At 39.3% G+C, this 19,754-nt stretch overlaps 2 protein-coding genes across 4 annotated transcripts in view; both read left to right on the forward strand.

The window, feature by feature from the left end:
* Positions 1–18,496, forward strand: part of LOC132698999 (mucin-2-like) — a 475,159-nt gene extending 456,663 nt beyond the window's left edge. For 2 of the 3 annotated variants that reach the window (XM_060665376.1, XM_060665375.1), the window contains 2 exons: positions 4,667–4,717; positions 12,148–18,496. In XM_060665376.1, coding sequence (XP_060521359.1) covers positions 4,667–4,717; positions 12,148–18,482 — 6,386 coding nt within the window. In that variant the 3' untranslated portion in view covers positions 18,483–18,496. The remainder of the gene's footprint in view (positions 1–4,666; positions 4,718–12,147) is intronic. The other variant, XR_009618457.1, reaches the window with a different exon arrangement.
* The window catches only part of LOC132698998 (uncharacterized), a 35,474-nt gene continuing 34,215 nt past the window's right edge, over positions 18,496–19,754 (forward strand). The window contains exon 1 of the mRNA XM_060665374.1: positions 18,496–19,511. Coding sequence (XP_060521357.1) covers positions 18,902–19,511 — 610 coding nt within the window. The 5' untranslated portion in view covers positions 18,496–18,901. The remainder of the gene's footprint in view (positions 19,512–19,754) is intronic.

Genomic DNA, 19,754 nt, shown 5'->3' on the forward strand with positions numbered 1-19,754 from the left:
TTTGTGCATACACACCATTAGGCTGTCATATCACATTTTGACAAATCAAAGTTTATTTTAACGTCCAATATTTGATCTAAAGGCAGATTTATGCAAACATTTTGATTAATAAAAATTAAGGCCCATATTTTTAGGGTTGAGTGTTTTTCCCTTGCGGATATCGAATGGTTAAATGTAGTTGTTTATTCCAAAGACGTAAGAACGCGTATTTATATTGAATTGCCAGGAAAACCGAGTAAGATGACGTTAAGAAAAAACGTATATATTATTGGTTATTTATTATATATTCTCACAAAACTTTCTCATAACAAAATCTTAGGAACTTCCTTATCAAAAATACACAGTATCGTTACATCCAGTAAGCTCAAAATATTTAAAAGGTATAGTTTAAAGAAAAATACAAATTCGTCATCTTACCCAACATGTCGGATAAATTGCCGAATGGATGAGGATTAAATGACGAATTAACAGAAGTCACAGACAAAGTAATTCATTCAATCAAAATTACTGCACTCCTCACTCCACCACAGCTGGCAGGAGGAGCATTGAATCCACTCCTCCGTTGATGGAGCTTGGTAGGTCTCTTCACATCCCGGACACAATATAACTTCACATTCACTCTTTCTTTGGTCATGTTTTTTCCGAGTTTTATTTTCGTTAAGTTCGTTAAGTTTCCTTTGGTTTTTCAGCTCTCTCTGTTTCTTTTTTTCATTTATTCTTTTTTCTTTGTCAATGGCAAGATTTTCTTTTTCTTGAAGCCCCGGTGTAGACGTTATAATTCTTGTGGTTTTATTTCTTCCACTGAAACCCTCTTTTTTTTTCGTTACACTGATCACTTATTGTAGATTTTTGACGGTCAACATTTTCTACTTTTTCTTTCAACATTTGCATTCCGCTTATCCAGGGTTGATCCATCAGATCCATTTCGTTGTTTCCCGAATTCCCATCATCAACAAATAAGGTTCTGCATCTGCTTTCGATCGGTTCATACAATTACCAGGATTCGGTGTTGGATTTTCATCCAGATTTTTTTGCTTTGATACAAACTTAATCAACGATTGATTGTCCTCAGCCTCACTGTCAGTATCGTTTAACATATTAACTTATGGATATTCTATTTGTCTATTCTCCCAGTTCAAATTTGGCATTTCTCTATCTGTGGTTAAAGCTGGTGCAAAATCCGAATCATGAAATATATTCCGATCAAATGGACAAATGCCACTACGTCTGAATCCATTGATGGCATTACCAATAGTTGCAGCCTTTTCGTATGAACGGCGAAATAAGTCAACAATATCTTTGTCAGTAATTGTTTGCCCTGGATGGTTTATCATGAAACAGTCGCACTCCTGACTAAAATAGGTTTTTAAGGGACCAAAAAATGACACATCCATAGAATGTTGTCGATGGGTTGTATGTGGGGAAAATCCGACCATTATAATGCCAGATTCCCTTGCAAAATAGATGGATTGAAGAGTAACGTGGTTACGTTGATTGTCCACAAAAAGTAAAATGGGTTCCTCCGGAGAGCATTTCGTGTATTGCTTGAAGTGTTTCAGGTATTTTAGAAATATCTAATTTATCCATCCGTTTTTCTGCTCACTTCCTGATGACCCTACAGGTGCTCCCCATGAAGAAGTTCGTTTTTCATGCGGACTCTGCCGAAAACAAAAAAAGGTGGAACATAATTACCAGCAGCATTGGCAGCGCAGGCCACCGTTGTATTCTTGCCCCTTTCCGCTGAAACTACTTTTGCCACTCTTCTATTTCCACGTGGACTGAAGACTTTGGGAATTTTGGTGGGCACCGTAGAAACACCAGTTTCATCTGCATTATAAATGCTTTCGGGTTTGCAGTGCTATTTTGTTTAAAGTTCGCTAACGATATCGAAGAAGATGCCGAGTGATGCTTTATTAAATCCCATTAATCTTGCCAACGGCGTAGATTCTGGTTTTCGCAAGCTTAATTTCCATTTTTTGCCAAATCCAGCAGTCCAATCTTTTCCGGCCATTCCTTTTTCAGTCTTTAAACGATGGGGAATTTCGTTTCTTTCCGAATATTCATATGCTATTACTCTCAGTTGAAGAAATGCAAGTCCAAAGGCACGTTCATTTACAATTTTTATGTAATTATAAAGTTCTCTAGAATGTTCTTCCGAAAATGTGTTTCTGAATCTTCCACCATGAACAAGTAAATCTTGTCCATTTCTTTTTTTATTGGTGTATCTTCTTAACGTCGCTTCAGAAATTGAAAACCGTTCCGCTACACTGCTGACAGATTTGTCTTCTAAGACCTCATTGATGGCTGCCTCTTTATAAACCCTGCCACTCCAAGATCGGCGATCCGATATTTTCTTATTCTTAGGCATTCTGAAATAGACAGAACCAATTATTGTACAAAATTCGTTCATAAAAATACGTTGTGGGTAAGATGACGAATTCGTCATCTTAGCCGCGCCATCTTACCCGCCACCATCACGTAGAATTAGAAAAGCCAAAACTAATTGAAAATCTATTATTTTTGTGATACGTTGTGATACCATAAAACACTATTTTTAAGAGCACAAAAATTATAACCTGAGCTGTTCAAACGGCAATTGTCAAATAACTGTCGATTTGCAGACTGCAGTGCCAAGGCGAGTATAAAATTTAGTGCTGAAACTTATTGCTAGATGTCCATATAAGTTTGATGAAGAATTATTACATTTTAGAATTTATAACGAAAGTTAGTCATCTTAGTCGCTCCGTCATCTTACCCGGTTTTCCTCTAACTAAAAAAAAAATTGTATCGATCTCTTACAATAAAATGTATTATTAAACTCTTACGTTAATCAACTATTTATTTAAAAAAAACTGTTTATTTAAAAAAGAAATTGTTGTGAACAATAATGGTAAATTTTTGAAGATAATTTACAAAAAAATGTATATTTCACTAATGTTATATAGGTATTACAGTATTCAGTATTTTATTCAATTTTATTGTTTATCATTGGTTATTCTCGCAAGTTTTATCATTAAAAAACGTCTAAGCTAAGCAGACTCAACTTTGATTTATTCTAAAAATAGGAAGATAATTTGCTACTTTTAAATAAACAACTTAAAAAATTTGGTTTATGTAAATGCAGAACATAAACGGGATAAGAAGAAACACTTTTTACATTTTGTGTAATCTCCATCCGCATCAATCACAGCTCCGGCTCATGGTCATGAAAGGCTTTATGAGGTTTTCTTCAAGCTACAATTCTTTCCATACTTCCTAGTCAGGAAGTCACCTTGCCCTAGCTTCTCGCTGTTTTGGGGCATTCAATTTTTTATTCAGGACTGTTACTTTGGCATGGCAACGTTTCAATGTCGGCATTTTGGAGCCATTGTGTAACGATGTTTGCAATACGCACAGAACAGTTGTCTTGTTGAAAAATACTGAGTATCATAATGATCTGTAATATTTCCCTCAATCCGCCATACCACTCCCATGCCCCCATACACTCAAATGTCGACAAATCGAGGGTTGAAACGCTGGTTGTCTGGTTTGCATACTTTGATTTTACACTCTCTGGAAGACTGGTTTTCTTCTAATTGGAGGACGACGCGTGGTGTGATATTTAAGGTAATAACTAGCTAATATCGGTAGAACTGTTTTACGGTACCTATTTTAGAAATTACTTAATGAAACTGTTACAGAGGTAAAAAAAATATATTTTTTTAAATTCGTCGCTTCATTACCATAGCAATCGTAACTTTTGCCTTTGTTTGCGTTTTATTGTCAGTTTCGATTCTTTACGCCAAGAAAGAAAAACAACGCGACTTGTAAGAATGAGTGATAATCACGTGGTTCAGGTATAGTTCGACACACGATAAACAGCCATGACTGTAATAATGCTATTAATATTTTCATCTGGTCATTGGTGATGGTAGTATTAAGAAAATTGATACACAAAATGTAAGAATACATTGTGTTGTATTGCGTACTGTATAATTGTAACTATATAAATCATAAATAGATATTAAATAAAATTAGTCGTCAGTGCTATCGCTATAATCCATGTATATAATTAATTATTCATAATTCTCTTGAACTGCTCTCTGGTATTAAATCACATATTATATTACACAACTTTGTTCTTTAATTCGATCCATATTATTTTGAGGGTATTCCAATCCCAGTGATAGAGTGGTAGTCTAAGAGGTATCATTTTTAATACGATTTAGTTCTTAAAACTTAGCTATTTTCTTGCAAATATATTTTTTGCCAATTTGCAAGTTTTCTTGCAAAATAAAGGTCATTCTAATTAAGAAACTCTTACGACCTCTCTTTTTGTGCTGTATATCTTTGGTACTTTTTTACCTAAAGTAATTAGCATTATTATAAGCTATTACCCAGTTTTCAAAAAATTTGCTTGTCCTGATGGTAGTTTAATGAGCAGTTTTTAATATTTTTGGATGAAAATTAAAATTGACTGTCCCGCGAGTTTATGGTTAGAGAAATTCTGATGAACTTCCCACAAGTTCAATACTTTTACGAGTTTGTTAACGCCAATCAGAGAACTTGAAAAAAGTAAGGAATAAGAGTGAGCCATCGATTTATTTGTATCTAGGACGCCGTCAATAGACAGTTAATACGAGTTTTCTACGTTTACGTTTCTACTAACACAATATTTTTATTTCAGGTTTAGGTTATGTCAATCCGCCGCCGAGAAGACGAAGAGAAGAAAACAAAGGTAATATTGATAATATTTTTAAAACTAATTCAAGACTTCTGTATCGTTAGGCTATCGTCAAATTAAACTAACATTCTTCTGGGTCTTGCAGATCCACCGTAAAGTGAATAATAATTTTTCGCATGTAAAAAAAATAGGTAGACGCGGATTTTGTCCAAAGCCATACTATCTGTGTGGAAAACGTGTAATATAATGCTACGGATAAACTAATACTAGTTTTGTAATGACAGTTTATTTGTGAATTAATTCATGAAGTTGGTTCGCGGACCTACAAAAATCCATGAGAAAATGAACGAGCAATCCATCATTTTCTCCCTATTCTACCTTGAATGATGAGATGAAGCATATAGTACTGATAATATGCCCAATGTATTCTGTTCATCTAATTTTTACAATTCTTAACAGTTCTCTTTCTGACTTCATCATTTTGAATAGGGGGGATTGGGGTGGGGTGGCGACCTTAAGGTATATATCGTATAAACATATTGTAAAATATTCCTATTTACTTTAATAACAAGAAAAAACATTGTGGAGTAATATAACGCACATGTAGAGACAATAGTCACAATTAAATCCAGTTTCTCGATCAAATTGACTATATAACTCGATAGGAGGGTGTTGGAATTGATCCATACACCCAGGAAAATCTCAGGCTTTGGTTCTACCGTCTTTAATGATTTTACATTCACACGTTCTAATTTCACCGTTTGTAATGAAAAACCGAACGCTTAACTTGTTTCTTTTTTACCAGTTGTCTAAATATTCTGACGGCATCTTGGCCATGGTCGACGAAACATTGGTAGACTGAAGAGTGGCCTAATGTTAGTAAGAGAATATTAGAACATTCTGATTCAGAAGCCGTTGTTAAGTTGTTTTGTATTTCAGCTATAACTTCCTCTACATAAGTTTTAGACATTTTTTCTTTATTTGGTGGACATCTACTGGATTCTATTAAGAAGTGATATTGGAAGTTGCAAAATCAACATTAGACTTACGACTTCAGTGTTGAGTGGCTCGATTCCACATTTTTGAAAGCTGTTTACTGTTGTTCTAATTATAGCTGGTTTTAAATATGCTATACCGAACAATTTTGCTACCTCCTGATTTGTTATCACTTTTCCTGGATTGGTGATCATAAAATTTTCGCAAGCTTGACTATAATATGCTTTCATATGGCCAAAAATCCCCCAATGGTTGGGGTCGGTGAATTGAGTGGGGTGGAAAGCTCACCATTACAATGCCGTTGTTCCTGTGCAAATTTACCGCTCGAAGTGATCATTTTAACCAGTATTCTGAGATTTGACCGTTGTACATTTCGTAAAAAAATAATGTAAGGTATGTGATGATCTCGTCATCCAACAACTTGAACGGTTCGTCGAGGATTCTATCTAGGTGCTTGATTGTTGTTTGCTTCTTTGATTGCTTTTACAACTTTCGACTTTAATTTTTGTTTGTAGGTTCTCTATTCCTATTCCTATTGAACCAGATTGACAGAATTACATTCCGTCAGTTTTGTAGGTTCTCTTCGGTACATCATTTTCTAAGCTTTGATTTTGCACCAATTAGTTTTATGGGTCTTCACATAGTGCTCCTTATTCGTATTTTTCTGGTTCGTTCTTGGTTCCATCAAATTTAGGATTTCATGGACTTCACCAGAATTTAATGAAATTTTAGTATATTTACAGTACTAGTTATTATTTTCTTTGTGAGCCAATATCTCAAAAGTTATATAGACATAGAAGTACGTATTTTGTCAAACTTGGAATTGGCGAAAAGGGCTCATTTTGGGCTATTTACGTTGTCCTTGTAACTGGCAGTATGTTTTAGTTCATGAATTGTCAGTGTAAAACAAGTAATTAAGAGAATCCGAACTTCACCGAAAGAAAATTTTTAATGAAGATGTGTCGATTTTGACTTTCGTCAGGGATATTGCGATTCTGTCGGTTTACTTCAAAAATGGCGTTGGATTTCAGCCTTTTCAGTCGGATACTTTACATTTTCAAATAATTGAGAAATGGAGACTTGTTTTTTCGAAGAAACCGCCATTACGTAGGCGACGCCGATGTAAACGCTTGATAAAACGCTTTTCCAATTAGTTGCCGTATCGAAGGAATGCAAAGAAAAATGTCTGACGAAATGTCAAGGGCATTCGAGATTCTCAAACTATTACTAACGAATAAATAATAACCGCAGAGCACGAACGCTTTCTATTTGCCGTTATTACGTAACGCATTTTAACGTAATTTTGACAGGGTGCAAAAATTATTATCGATGTCGACGAAATGGCGGGGTGATTTTATGGATAGGAAACTTTATGGTTCAATGCAATCGTTTCCTGGCATTTTTTAATTTTGAATTTAATATATAATAATTTATTTTTTTAATTAATAGTAATAAATTAACGGCACTAATTCGAATATCAGAAAAAAGCAAAATGTTACTAAAGGTATCTTATTATTCTTTTCACTCGTTAGTGGACCGTAGAAACCTTTCGTTATTAGTAACAAGAACTAATGCAAAAATTGTGAAAAAGGTTTGCAATTTGTTACCTACATCTACCCCTACAGAAAAAATTTAAATCTTACTAATAGCTGCCAATAGTTGTTTCTTGAAACTGTCACAATTTTTTACAGAATTCTTTTTTAAATTCGATATTAGAGGATGGTATGTTTTGTTTTAAAATTTTTTAACTTCTTCACTCATTTCATGATTGTAATATGATATGATTTCAGAGCTATGGAAAAGAATCTTTAGCATGTTATAACTCAACGTACTTTTTAGCAGTTTCGAAACAGAATTTTGTAAAAAGCTCTGTATTTATACGGAAACCACTAGACACAGTTTGAAAAATTAAACTAAACATCAGGTGTTCGTCAATATTGTTATTCTCACAGAAATATCCGAATAAAAAAAACGTATTTCCAGCATTTGTAATATCGATTCCTGCCTTTGGTCTATCTACTAGCAAACTTTAAATCCTGAATTATTTTTTATATTATATTATTTGTATTACTTTTCTTGTTGTCTTGACTAGTTGTGATTGTAGGAGTATATCTAGGCATAATATAGGCATTTATAAAACTTACGTTCAATTGGTGGCAATAACAAATGAAACTTGTTATATTCTAGCCCGCACTTTCGGTGTCGATAACGTCATTACCTCCAAAATAGCATTTATATATACTGTACGTATATTTTGCAGCAGTTATTAATCATGATATGCAGTTTCCTCATTGCCTAGTAGTACTTTCTTGTTAGCTAGGTTGACGTTTTATTCCGGAATTGCAGCGTATTATCCCATTTTGGTGGGTATCTTCGTTATTTTTGTATATAGAAAGTTACGATATTCGCCACAGTGTGATATTTTTCGTAACGTTAAAGATACAGTTAACAATGTTTTCACCCTTTTAGTTTTTAGAATACAGGACATTTATAAAAATGTTGCATTTTGCAGTGGTTTAGGTAAAGTTTCATACTTACTAACATTGGGTTCTAAACCAAACTAATGTTGTTTTTTTAAATAGAACACTCTGTATATTTATTGACTATAAAATTGGGTCTTTTTTCACCTTTTCAAAAATATGTAATAGTGTATGCACATTATGCCACTAAATTTTATAATAAGAAAAATTGAAGGAAATGCCCTTAACAACATGTTATGACTTGCAACACAATCTTTTTCTTGGTAAACAGCATTATATTGGGGTAATAGAATATTTTCGAGTAGTTCTGGCCGAACTTCCTCGAAGAGGAAGATCTAGTTCAAAGACCTTATAAACTTGAGTGGTACCAAACTCCTTGTGTCGTTGCAAAAGTTATATATGCTAATTTCTCGTACGCCAGTTGTCATAATTATCTGCTTGCTGCAAATACCACTATAAAATATAGTACTCAATGTCCTCAGAGCGTCAGTTTTTGGCACTCCAATTATGTTCTGAATTTTCCACCTTGAAGACGGAGGTGTTGCTTCGATATCTCCTTAAATATCTGTTCTTTTCCTGTTCTTTTTGTGGTATGTTTAAACGAACAAATATATTTTTTCTGGGTACTTACTAAGCACAAAATGGAACTTCGGATAAAAAAAATAGGAAAAGTTAAAAAAAAAGAAAAAACTGTTTTATAAAGCAAAGGTCGATCCAGAAATATTTTACACTTATTTGTTTTTTTTGTCATAAACGGTGGACCATAAAAATTATCATTTATTTGCGTGTTTTTGAGGAAAAGTGTATACTATTATTTATATTTAAAAAGATAAAAAAGGCAAGTCGGGGTTCCATTAAAAAAACATAAACTTCGTCGACAACTACAACAAATAGTAAATATATAGCCAAAATTGTACATCGCTGCATTCCAGGGAAAAATATATAAAAATATTATTTTACATTCTCGATATGTTTAAGGATAAGGGAGATACGAGGGTCTCTCAAAATGCAACCTTTTCAAAAACATCTTGCATCCCGAAAATGCCATATTAATCTTGTCTCTATTTAGTTTCTATTTCCGTGGAGAAGTAACAATTTTCTTATTATAAATAGAACACCCTGTATATTTGGTTTGATGAAATTATAAGTTTTGCTGCTGCCTTTTTATAGGCAGATACTTGGGATGAGTTAAAACATCCAACTGAACAAGATTTACCTTTCGCCCTATCAGAAACATTGGCTAATATTTCAAGAAATTCTCAGAAATTTCGCCTTCTACTCCTTTTATATTAGACATTATTTTTTGGATGCTCTAAGCTATACCCAAAAATTGTTCTTGAAACTTAACTGCGGCAAAAGGAGAGCTTATTACAAAAACTTTTTTTCCTATTCTGTCGGTGCGTCTCTGTCCTTTCTGGCCTGCTCAGATCTTTCAAGGAATTGTGTCTGCACAGTTCAGTACAGTAGAATACAGTACAGTACGTCTATCGTTGAATCAAGACATATTTTCATTAGTTTAATATGATTATTTTCACGAGATTAATTTTTTGACATATTCACTATTTACCATCCGAACATCTTCTGTCGTTAGCTGTTTCGATATTTCTTGCAGTTCTGAGATAAGGTGTCATCCCGTAGTAAACAGTGCTGTATTTGTAAATATCAAAATTTGCATAATAATACAGGAGTCACCTCGTCGATTAATTGTATATAGTCACCAGATAACTTCATGAAATTATTATAGTGTTGTGTATTGTACATAGCCATACCGCGCCTTCCAATATTATCGCTTTTATTCTGACATCGATCACCGAACAATCGTTGTCTTTGTATATTTTGAACTGGATTTGGACGTTTAAGTTCCCTACTGTATAACAAATGTCACGCACACAGTAGAATTTGTGAGAAGTGTGTAATCGGAAAAAGTGGTTTTATAAAGTACAAATTTGCCATTGCGGGAGTCTAATATCTCCATAAAAAGGTTTATTCTATCGAACAATTGTGAATATCAATCCACTTTTGATTTATGAGACAATTTCAGGTTCCTTCTGGTTTCTCTATGCCTAATTCGAACGGCTTCTTAAATATCTTGAATAATTAAAAAATTTTAACCAACGCACCTTTTAATCATTTTCGTATGTATGGTAAACGGAAACATAAGAATCGCCGATTCGAAATTACTATCGAGCATACATTTGTCGCGTGCAGGGTCCATTGCTTTGTATCTCATTGCATGATGTGATGCAAAACTTTTATTTCGTATTTTCCATTAATCGCAACCGAAAGCTCTGTCTAGTTAGCATCGATTTAGAGAAAGTTTGACATATTTTTGGTTTATTCACTTCGAATTAGCTAGGAGACTCTTAGATCACCACTTAGATCACCTGAAACCGTAAATTTTAAATGTGATATTATCGGAAACACCGCCCATTTAGAACTGTTAATATGTGCTTATGCGGTACAGCCGAGCACAATAGTGGCAACGAAGAATTTAAAAACGCAGATCGTTTATTATTTGATGAGATTAAAAAAAAATGTTTTTTTTTTATATTTTGTTTTCCGCATACCTATTTTCAAAGATTTTCTTTTTCTTGTTATATTATTTTAATGTAACCTGGATCGATTGATTGATGGAAAACACGAAATAACAACATTGTCAACGTTACTATATTATATAGTACTCTATCTTCCAGCTTAGCGTACCGTTTGTACTATTTAAAAATTAGTTTGCACAATACTGTATTTTTCCATCAAACATAAACACAAACATAAACACAAATAAAACTAAAATCTCATTTTTGAAATAAAATGATATAATCTGAACACTTGAACTTCCGGTGTATTGCCGGTTGCCTGGTTTAGTATTTTGCGGCAGTAAATATTTTTTTTTGTTTCTTGATATACCAAAAAGGTTAAACATTTTATATTTTTTATTTGCGTTAATTACATGCTGCTCAATTTAATACCAATAAAAAATTATTTTGATTCTGAATAATAACCACAACGGTCCCTCACATTTTAAAATCTGTATTGAATATATTTGAATTTTATATGTTATATGTTACATATAAAAAGATATTAGCTAACGACTACACAACTTTGGAAATATCCTAAACAAGATATGTTTTTTGGATGTAAAATTATAAAGATGATGAAAAACTTATTATCCAGTTTTTCTTGAGTGCATAAAAAATTAATAAATAATTTTGTATTGTTAATTGAACCAAGTTTGATTTACCTAGACAAATGGTTTGATTATAGTGAACATAATTGGTCATGCATACAAGATAAGAACTTTAATAAGCAGATTCTGTTTAGTGAATGTGTTTCTATTATTAAAAATGTGCGTTTAGAGGAACAATGCGAAGTTAATATAGAAAAAATCGATTCTGCATTTTTGTTCTCTACTCCTGCTTCTAAGGAGACATTTCTTTCGATAAATGACCTAAGATGCCGAGATGAAAGAAATTACTAACAACGAACATTTAATAAACAACAACTTTGATTTACATTGTTGCAAGGCATACAAATTTTTTATCCAGAACCAAAGTTTATTTGTAATACAAAAAAATATCTAACTTTAAAAAAATAAATTTTTATCCAACTAATGACTTTTATTTCTAACAATTGGATTGAAATACTTTAATTCAAAATTTCATCTGAAAAACGATCTAGAGTTAAATCATGCCCCACACCATACAGGGACTCGTATTTGAAATAACCATGAATTTTATATTGTATATCTAAGAAACTATTGAAATGCATAGGAATAGAGTATGGTATAGAAGAAAACTTAACGAACCTACTGAGAAATTTCCTAAAAAATCGGAAAACGAAATAATATGCTGGACATTCCAAATACCAAATGAATATTATTCGCGTACCTGCGACACGCTTCTAGCATTTTACGCAAACCCAAAAAACCTAGGCTTAACCTACCTTTGGCTAAAAAACTTTAAAATCATTTTCCCCTCCCTTCCATCTTTATCGGCGATTTCTGTTCCGTAGATGTCACTACCGTTCTTCTAGTGGACAACCACGGCAAGTCGTCCATCGGGAGATTTCTGAGCGTAAAACCTGAATTAGGCTTAATCACGTCCACCGCGCGTACTTTCATCCAAGACGGCGTCACCACAGAGTACGCCACCCAAGTACTCGGTACCACTTTAGACAACGGACGACTGTACGCCCACTTACTGACCAAAAGCTCGAGGGTACTGTACGACGGCCCGACGAAATCACACAACAACAATAAGTGGACGCTTGATGATAAATCAACGCCTGCCAATGTCAGAAACCTGGACTATATCTCGCCTAATGCCCCCGATGCTGTTTATGTGTTCCCTACTGTTTCCCATTCCCGGGACTCCGAAGAAATCCTCAAAGAACAACCGTCTAATAACGCCAGAATACCTTACGATCGAGAGACGAACAAAGTGTTCAAAATAAACGCCAACGAGAACGTCATCCCTCACAAGGATACTTTGCCCAATAGTTTCGGACCTTCCAAAGTTACTGCGTGGGAAAATTTGCCCACTTTCACGGTGAGGAATGAGTTTTCTCCTTCGGGGTTCTCTTTTTTGGGCGACCTGCCTGATTTTGACGCCCGGACCGAAAGAACCAAACTTACGACTTCTAAAGATCGCAAGGCGAAGCTCTTGTTCAAAGCCGGCCTCGTTAAGCCCAACCCTAAGGAACTGGAAACTGTCACTTACTCAGGTTTCGCCGATTTCACTACCACTGTCGCGAATACCGTTATCGTGTTCACTCCTCACACTGCCGAAGTGCCTCAAAACGTAGCTGACGTGACGAAGATATCCGTAGAGCCCACTATTAAACCCACTTCAGTTCAGATAGAATCGACAGCTACCGAAGAAGTTAAGGAGATTTCCCTAAACACAAAACTGGAAACGTTTGTCTCTCAGAATCCGCCACTGTCTACTCACACATCAGAAAGTCATAAATTCGATTTGAAATCGACCATGGTTATCGACAAGAAAGATAGAAATGGAAAAAGCCAGCTGCCAGACGAACCTATAGATCTAAATGCCAAATTCTCTGTGTTAGCACATGAGCAGCAACAGGAAAGCGGCATTACGTTTACTCCAGATATAATACAGCCATCTGAAACTCAACCTGCAATGCTTTCAACCCCATCTGACGAAGACATAGCTAAAATCCTAGCTTCACTTCAAGCTTTAGCCGGTCAAACGACGCAACCGCTGAGTAGTATCAGCGGTTCTACGATATTCTTCGATGCGGACCCTATGGACCAGTTTACGATGGAGCCTCAAAAGTCCGGCGGAGCTACTACCATATTCTTCGAGGACGAGCTCGAACCGAGTACAACTCGGCATCCCGAGAGCACGACAGCTATGGAATTGCCAATCACTACTACCGAGCAAGAGGAGGAATCCACTACAGAGGAAGTCACAACGGTTACCGATAGGGAACTAGAGACTACTCCACAGAACGAAATCGATACCGAAAAACCTGCAGACGACGATGTCTGTACAGATGGCAAGATCGTCATTCCTTCCACCACGTATAAAACGCTGACGTATTTGACGACTTTTTTCATCCCCGGGGAAGAAACCACATCGACTTCGATAAAATCTAATATCGTAGTATCCACTGTGGTAAATTCGCACTGTAACGAAGCGTCTGTTGCAGTAATGACCACGGAGGAGAGTAAGACAACGACAGAGCAAATCTTCACCACCACAGAGATAGAATATGACGTTCAAACAACTCCTACGACTCCTAAAGATGAACTCACAACTGGTCGGGAAGACGCGACCACTCCTCAGGAAGTGACGACCGAAACGCGTCACGTGACGGAGTCTGAACCGGAGGCGACCGAAGCTACCACCGAAGAAGGCGACGAAATTCAGTTGATATTTAAAACGTTGTATACGACGTACACGTATCTGACAACGTACTTCCAAGATAGTACCAGCTCGGTCGCCAGTAGAGTTGTAGTTACGACTAACGTAATCACGTCGACTTTGGATGCGGACTTCGATTCTACCGACCCGGCAGTCGCAGGCTTGCTAGATGACGAAGACGACGTAATCGTACCTTCTAGGACGGTGTCGTTCGATGATTTAGCAGGGATTCAGTCGGAACGAGATGAAGAATCATCGGAAGATGACATACTAGAAGCAACCCCAGCTCTCGACGACGAGCACTTACGGACCGCTAACGGCGTGAAGACTTTCTACACTACTTACACGTACTTTACGACTATCTTCGTGGACGGCGAGACTGAAATTTCCAATCGGACAGAAGTTTACACCAACTACGTCACGCCGAGCTTGGCGTCATCTGTTGGGGTCGCGATACAACCTACAAAATTGGGAAACGAAGTACCCTTAGACGAGGAACAGCTTCTACTTCAGAACAAACTCAGGAGTCTAAAATACGATACGTTAAACGAGCAGAAGCTAGACAATGAAATCCTTAATCTTAACGACTACGAAACCGTCGCAACGGTGGTTCGCAGCAGCACGTCGAAAGGTGACGCACGCGTTCTCGACAACTTAGATAAAAGGAATGTGCTTGTAGATGACCAGATTGTGTCAGAATCGAACAACGATTCGGAAATCATCCCTTCTCCGACGCTACTTCTGCAGACTAGCTACACCACGTTTACGTATTTCACGACGATGTACCACGGCACGACTTCCAGCGACGTTGCGAGCAGACTCGAAACCGTTACCAACGTGGTGACGCAAACGCTAACTCCGACGGAGACGTTGAGCGCGGAAGATTCGAGTTTGCCCGTTACTTATTTCACCACATTCACGTATTGGACCACCCTGTACAAGGATGGTGAAACCAGAGTGACGAGCAGGGAAGAGACCATTTCTAATGTAGTGACGCCCACGGTAACGTCGACTGAAGCCGCTTTGCTACCGACCGCTTCACCGAGCGGCACTCTAGGACCTTCTGAATTGTCGACACCCTTAGTGCCGTCCACCGTAGGCGACGACGAGCTTACCACCTTCTTCACTACCTACACGTATTACACCACCTCCTACGTCGGAGACGAGACTATCTTAAACAGTCGATTGGAGACTGTGACTAATGTGTTGAATCAAACTGATGACAACTCGAGCGCCACTGGAAATATTGAATTATCTTCGACTACTATTAAGTCGACTGGCCGGTTGTCGACCGTACTAGACACTTTGGAGTTCAACGGCACAACCACCAACGGCTCGTATGCTAAAGTTTTGGAGAGCACGTCCTTGATTTTACCCACTTTGACGGAAGATTTGCTAAAGCCCACCGGGATTGTAAGCATAAACCAGGGAAAAATAGTGGACGCTGACGGCGTAAGCACTCTTTTTTACACCACTCAAGCCGTGGGAACATACATCGATGACCTCTACGCCCAAGTGATCGAGAGCACCAGTTCACTCGCAGTGGACCAGGAAAAGAAGTCGTCTTTAGGCACCGATCTACCGACCCCGCACAGAACCGGTTTGGTTAGGCTCATAGAGGGTAGCATCGTGCAAAACCAAACGACCACGCTGTATCGGTCGAAGGTATTGGGCACCGTCATAGATGGGCGTTACGCGCAAATCATAGAGAGCACTTCGAGCTTTCTTCTGCCTCAGATATTGCCTAGCACTTTAGTGAACGAAATCGTACCTAGTCCGACGAAATCTCCGGAAGAAAGCGTGGAGGCTACGGCTACGATAACACCCGCACCGGTCGCCATAGAAGGCTCCATAAATGAAGAAAGTCTTGAAGATGAAGACGACGAAGACAAACCGAAATCGAGACTATCGTTTCAATCGAAGAAGCGTACCTTTACTCCTGCGATAAGGCCTTTCGCTTCGAGACAAAGACCAACCTTCGCTCCCAAAAGAAGCAAGCCCGGCCAAACTACGGCGGCCACGATCACCAGGTCCGATTTCACACCGACGGTGACCGCGGTACCGGCTTCTAAACAAAACAGGTTCGGAGCGAGGCGATCCAATAGCGTTTCGTCCACGGTGTCAGGGTCCCGCAGGTTCTCCAAGCCTACCGCTGGAGCTAGAAGAAGCGGAAGCAGTAGAATTCAGCCCACATCCTCGGGTAGCTCCAGAAGAGGAGGTTTTAGGACGTCCGCTAGTTCTTTAAACAGACAGCGAATCAGGCCGACCGGAGTCCCCGGCCTGAGCAGGTCTCCAAGCTCCAAGGTTTTATCGGAAGCACCACCCGACGAGGAAAACGAATTGACAACCGACATTCCGTTCACCGAGGATACAACGTTGCCGCTGCAATCGACGACTGAGTCTGCCAGGCGCAGCAATAACCCCTTGCTGCGCTTCAGAAGACCTAACGTGCCCCGTACCTCCCCCGCCGCGAAATCATCAACGAAAAAAGCCGTCGCGACGACGACAACGACCAAACCTCGAACCACCAGGCCGACTAGTTTACTAAGTCGCTCCAGGTCCAACAATTTATTCCCCAGAAGGAACTTGTTTACAACCACCACGGCGTCGTCTCCAGAGGAACCGGACTTGGAAGAGGATAGCGAAGTTTTGTCGGAAGAAGATACCGATTACGACTCCTCGCTGTTTAACACTCGAACCGAGAATCCTCCGACGACGCCTTCGTCAAGAGGTGGTAAAACTTTCAACTCTGTGTCCATTAAGCCGTTCTTCAGGAAGAGGTTTAGGAGGGATACGTACTCGAAATTCCGGAGACCGTCGGGAAGGACTACCCCGGCGACGGTGATTGAAGAGGAAATCATAGAGGAAATGACGCCTAAGCCAGCGTACAGGAGCCGGTTCCAGCCAAACAAGCGTCGAAAATCACCGACACAGGCTACGACTCAAGCGTCGACTAGGAAGAGGATATCACCTAGCAAACCTTCTTCGGGAAGAACTCAGTTTACTTTGAGGGAGAAGGACGCCGCTACTGCCAGATCCAACTTTAAAAGACGTGGCAGCGCGACCACCAGAACCACTACCACGGCGCCCAGAGCCAATAACAGATCTTCGGCGAGAAGGACCACCACCACGAGGAGCAGAGGCAGCAGGAGACCACACCAATCGGATCAGAACTTGGACGATAACTTTGTTTTGCCGAGCTTCGATGGCACGATCACCATAACACATCGAATACCAACGGAGTCCACCATTCCCGTCGTTAATGGTAAAATAACAGAATATAAGAACATTGTAACGGCCAAATACAGTACAGAGGTGTTGAATCCAATACAGTATTCGACCAGCATCGACGCCTTCGGCAAGGAGCTGAAGGTGCTCTCTAGCGAGAAAACGAGCTTCGGTAACAACGGTGCCACCTTAATCACGCAGTTCGTTTTGCGCGAGACGCCTACGACGAGCGTCACATACACCCCCACTTATATTAGGGGGAGAAAGACGTCGTTTTCGCACGTCATACCCAGCACCGCCTACGGGGTCGAAGAAGTGGTGAACACAATACAGCCCGTATTGGCGGCTCAAGCGCCTCTGGCTAACATTCTGCTCTCTCAGTTGCTTTTGGGAGGTGGACTAGCGCAGAATCCTCTTTTGGCATTGCAAAACAGCCCAGCGGCGGCCACTCCTACCACGGAATACAAAATCCGTACTACGAGTTATGTTACCACCGTAACCAGCACCTTGGAAACCGTGATACCCTTAACGTTTAGGGGAAAAGAAATACTGACGACCATATTGGATACCACCGCCAAGGTCGTCACGGCTACTGAGTTCTTAACAGATACGGTGGTTGTAACGCCAACGCAGGCCCTGGGCTTCGGCCTGGGAACACAGCTGAACACACTGCTGTTGCCGCTGCTTCAGCAGCAGCTGCAGTCGCAAGTGATACCGAACCAAATACCTTTGCAACCTCAGAACACGAGCAATCTTTTTACGGTATCGGAGCCGCAGGCTGAGGAAGATTTGGAGCACAACGATCTGGTTGTAGAAGAAACCTACAGGGAGATGAAGAGGAAGAATAAAAAAACGCCGGTACCATCTTCAAAGGAAACCAGCGTTATCACTCTGTACGTTTCGGGTAGAACACCAGGAGAATTTAGCACCGTTCTATCGACGGTAACAGTCGGCGATGAGGGCCGGAGAAAGCGCGAGGTGCCAGTTAAGCCCTCGGCAAGGTTCGAACGCGTCGAAGACGTGGACGGCGTTGTAATGCCTGCACCTAAAGGTTTTACAATAGAATTTTCGGAGGGAGGCACGAGAGAAACCGAAAGCTTAGAGAGCATAATCGGAGACGTCACTAAACACGTTACGAACGTCAAACCCACGGAGAAACGCGAGATTCGATACGTCAAAGCGTCGGAAGATTTAATCAGACAGTCGTCCGATGATTTTTTAGCGTAAAAGACCTCAGCAGTATCGCTGCCCCCGATGATGCCGAGGTCGAAACTTCACCGAAACCGAGGGGCACTTCCGTAATTGGCAGAGACAAACGAGAGGTACATCCTAAACGCAAAATTATCAAAAAACTGGTCAAAAGGAAACCTATTGCTACTAAAAACGAAACTGTCGCCGACGACGAAGCTACGTTGGAAGCACCTTTGGCACGCAAGCGTCGCCGCAAGGTCAAAATTAAGAAGAAGAAACGTTTGCTGTCTAACGTGGATAATTTTACGAACAGCAACAGTTTTGAAGATCACGCACAACAGGCCACCAAGCCGAGGAGGAAGGTGGTGATCACCAGGAAGCGGCTTTTGCCTAACAAAAATAAAAGCACTTCGACTAGGGTCGATTCAACCTCTGCGGTCGCCCAATTGAGTACAATGTACGGTTTGGAGCATTACGAGATCATGACAAACGCACCCAGTCAACTGGAGCTGCGAAATAAACACACAAACCTCGATGACGCCGATGAAGATGAAGGTAATACTGAGGAGAATTTGGTGGACCGCAAAAATTCTGAAGAATTGCCCGAAAACGTCGGCGAAGAAGAATCGGAACAACTATCATCGAACGAAGACTACGAAATAGAATATAACGACGAGACAGAAGAGGAAGAGGTGGAAGACGAGGAAGAGTATACGGAAGAAACTCCCAACTTTCAAGAACTTCCGGAATACGAGCCCTCCATTCCCGTGTTAAACGAGTCGTTTGAGGCACCCCTCCTACCTTTGAAAACTACTGTTCTTTCCTCCGTGGAACTTTCGACTCGCACTTTGACTACGACGCTCCTGATGACGCACGTATACGCGGTGACTGCGTCCGCCGGCGACGGCGAGATCATCACCTCGACGACCGAATATGAACCGCAAATACAGACAAGCACAGTCGTAGACTTGGTTACGTCACTGACGACGCTGACGCTGCTAGACATTGACCCTACGATCACCGACCCTTCTTTGGACATATCTTCCACCTCTTCGCTCCACGAAGGTGAGTGCTTTTGTATTATAATTTTCGTTTTCTATTGTTGTTTTCCGTCGATTAACAAGTTTGTAAATATCCTGTACAAAAATTACGGTTAATATGTTAAGAAACTTCCGCGGGCTGCGGAATTTGTAGGAACCCTTCTTCTAGATTTCTTCTGGGTCAGGTATTGACTATTTTTTTTTTAAATCCTATAAAAAAATTCTAGATGACTCGGGGGAAAGTGGGGAACCATATCTGTTTCTGATA

The sequence above is a fragment of the Cylas formicarius genome, unplaced genomic scaffold (genome assembly GCF_029955315.1).
Source record: "Cylas formicarius isolate icCylForm1 unplaced genomic scaffold, icCylForm1.1 PGA_scaffold_3__17_contigs__length_32017465, whole genome shotgun sequence".
Classification (NCBI taxonomy): domain Eukaryota; kingdom Metazoa; phylum Arthropoda; class Insecta; order Coleoptera; family Brentidae; genus Cylas; species Cylas formicarius.